Here is a 1352-nt window from a genome sequence, read left to right on the forward strand (position 1 = left end):
GGCGGCAGGGGTGAGGGGGGCAGGCAGGGCACAGGGCCTTCCGGTGCCTGGGGGTGGGGGCGGTTGGTCGAGGCCCGTGCGGTGGTCTGGAAACGGGGCCTGGAGGAGAGGTTTGCTCTTGTTGGGGGCACTGTGTGCTTTGTGCTGGGCTGGGAGGTGCTTGGGTAGCAGTGAGGGTCGGGGTAGGGTTGCCTTTGGCTGCTCCGGTGCCTTTCTGTTCCTGGAAAGGGGAACTGTGGCTTCTCTACATTAACTCATTTTTTTTTTAACAGGTATTTCATCAGTGTTTGCATTCTCTGACTAGCTAGAAGTTCCTTCCCATCAGAAGCACTGTGTGCTTTGTGCTGGGCTGGGAGGTGCTTGGGTAGCAGTGAGGGTCGGGGTAGGGTTGCCTTTGGCTGCTCCGGTGCCTTTCTGTTCCTGGAAAGGGGAACTGTGGCTTCTCTACATTAACTCATTTTTTTTTTAACAGGTATTTCATCAGTGTTTGCATTCTCTGACTAGCTAGAAGTTCCTTCCCATCAGAACCTTTTGTATAACAAAACTGTACAGGGAGCTCTAAATTAATGTTGTTAATAATGAGGGTGACATAAAAGTAAAATGGAGCACCATATTCAGTGTTGTCACAAAAAAGCTAAGGTAGTTTGTCTAGCAGTTGCAGAAGCATATTTGTCAGCACAGGGAGCAGAATCTAAGTTCCCTCAATAGAAGTGACTAAGAAGTAGCCCATCGGTAATTTTCCCCTGAGTTGTTCTTTTCCTTCTATTCCATTCTGGCTCTAATACTGTTTGCATTTGGGTTTGGATGCAATAGAACATGATTTTAAACTTGCTTTTCTCCTCCCCCAGGATTATTGAGCTGTGTCATCAGTTCCCTCATGGTATCACAGACCAGGTGATTCAAAATGATATGCCTCACATGGAAGCCCAGCAGCGAGCCATGGCAATCAACAGGCTGCTCTCGATGGTACGGTGATCTCAGCTTCCTCATGTTGCTTCAAGCAACCCAGAGCGTGGTAGCGCACCCTGTTTGGGCAGGGCTAGCAAACTAATCCTTTTGGGTTTAGCGGCATTTGCCATAATGTAGAATTACCATAGCTTACTTTCGGTTGCCGTAAGCACTGATGTTGCCAAAACCAATTAAAAGAAACCTCAACTTACTCTTTCCATTCTCTAATACACAGCTGCCATGAATGTGTATATCCATGTGGATTGCTAGGTGAGGAAGCTACCAGTGAGAAGCACCACATTTGGTTTTTTGACGTGTTTAGAGTTCTTTCGTCTTCTTTCCTCTGTGTATTACTTTGTAAAGCAGAATGTGATACAGTGGTCTGATGTAACAGTTGGGGGCAA

At 47.1% G+C, this 1352-nt stretch overlaps 1 protein-coding gene across 1 annotated transcript in view; it reads left to right on the plus strand.

The window, feature by feature from the left end:
• The first annotated feature begins 851 nt into the window (after positions 1–851).
• POLR3F (RNA polymerase III subunit F) overlaps positions 852–1352 on the plus strand; it is an 11466-nt gene continuing 10965 nt past the window's right edge. The window contains exon 1 of the mRNA XM_035897083.1: positions 852–966. Coding sequence (XP_035752976.1) covers positions 910–966 — 57 coding nt within the window. The 5' untranslated portion in view covers positions 852–909. The remainder of the gene's footprint in view (positions 967–1352) is intronic.

Source organism: Egretta garzetta, unplaced genomic scaffold (assembly GCF_000687185.1).
Source record: "Egretta garzetta isolate BGI_Z169 unplaced genomic scaffold, ASM68718v1 scaffold17, whole genome shotgun sequence".
Classification (NCBI taxonomy): Eukaryota; Metazoa; Chordata; class Aves; order Pelecaniformes; family Ardeidae; genus Egretta; species Egretta garzetta.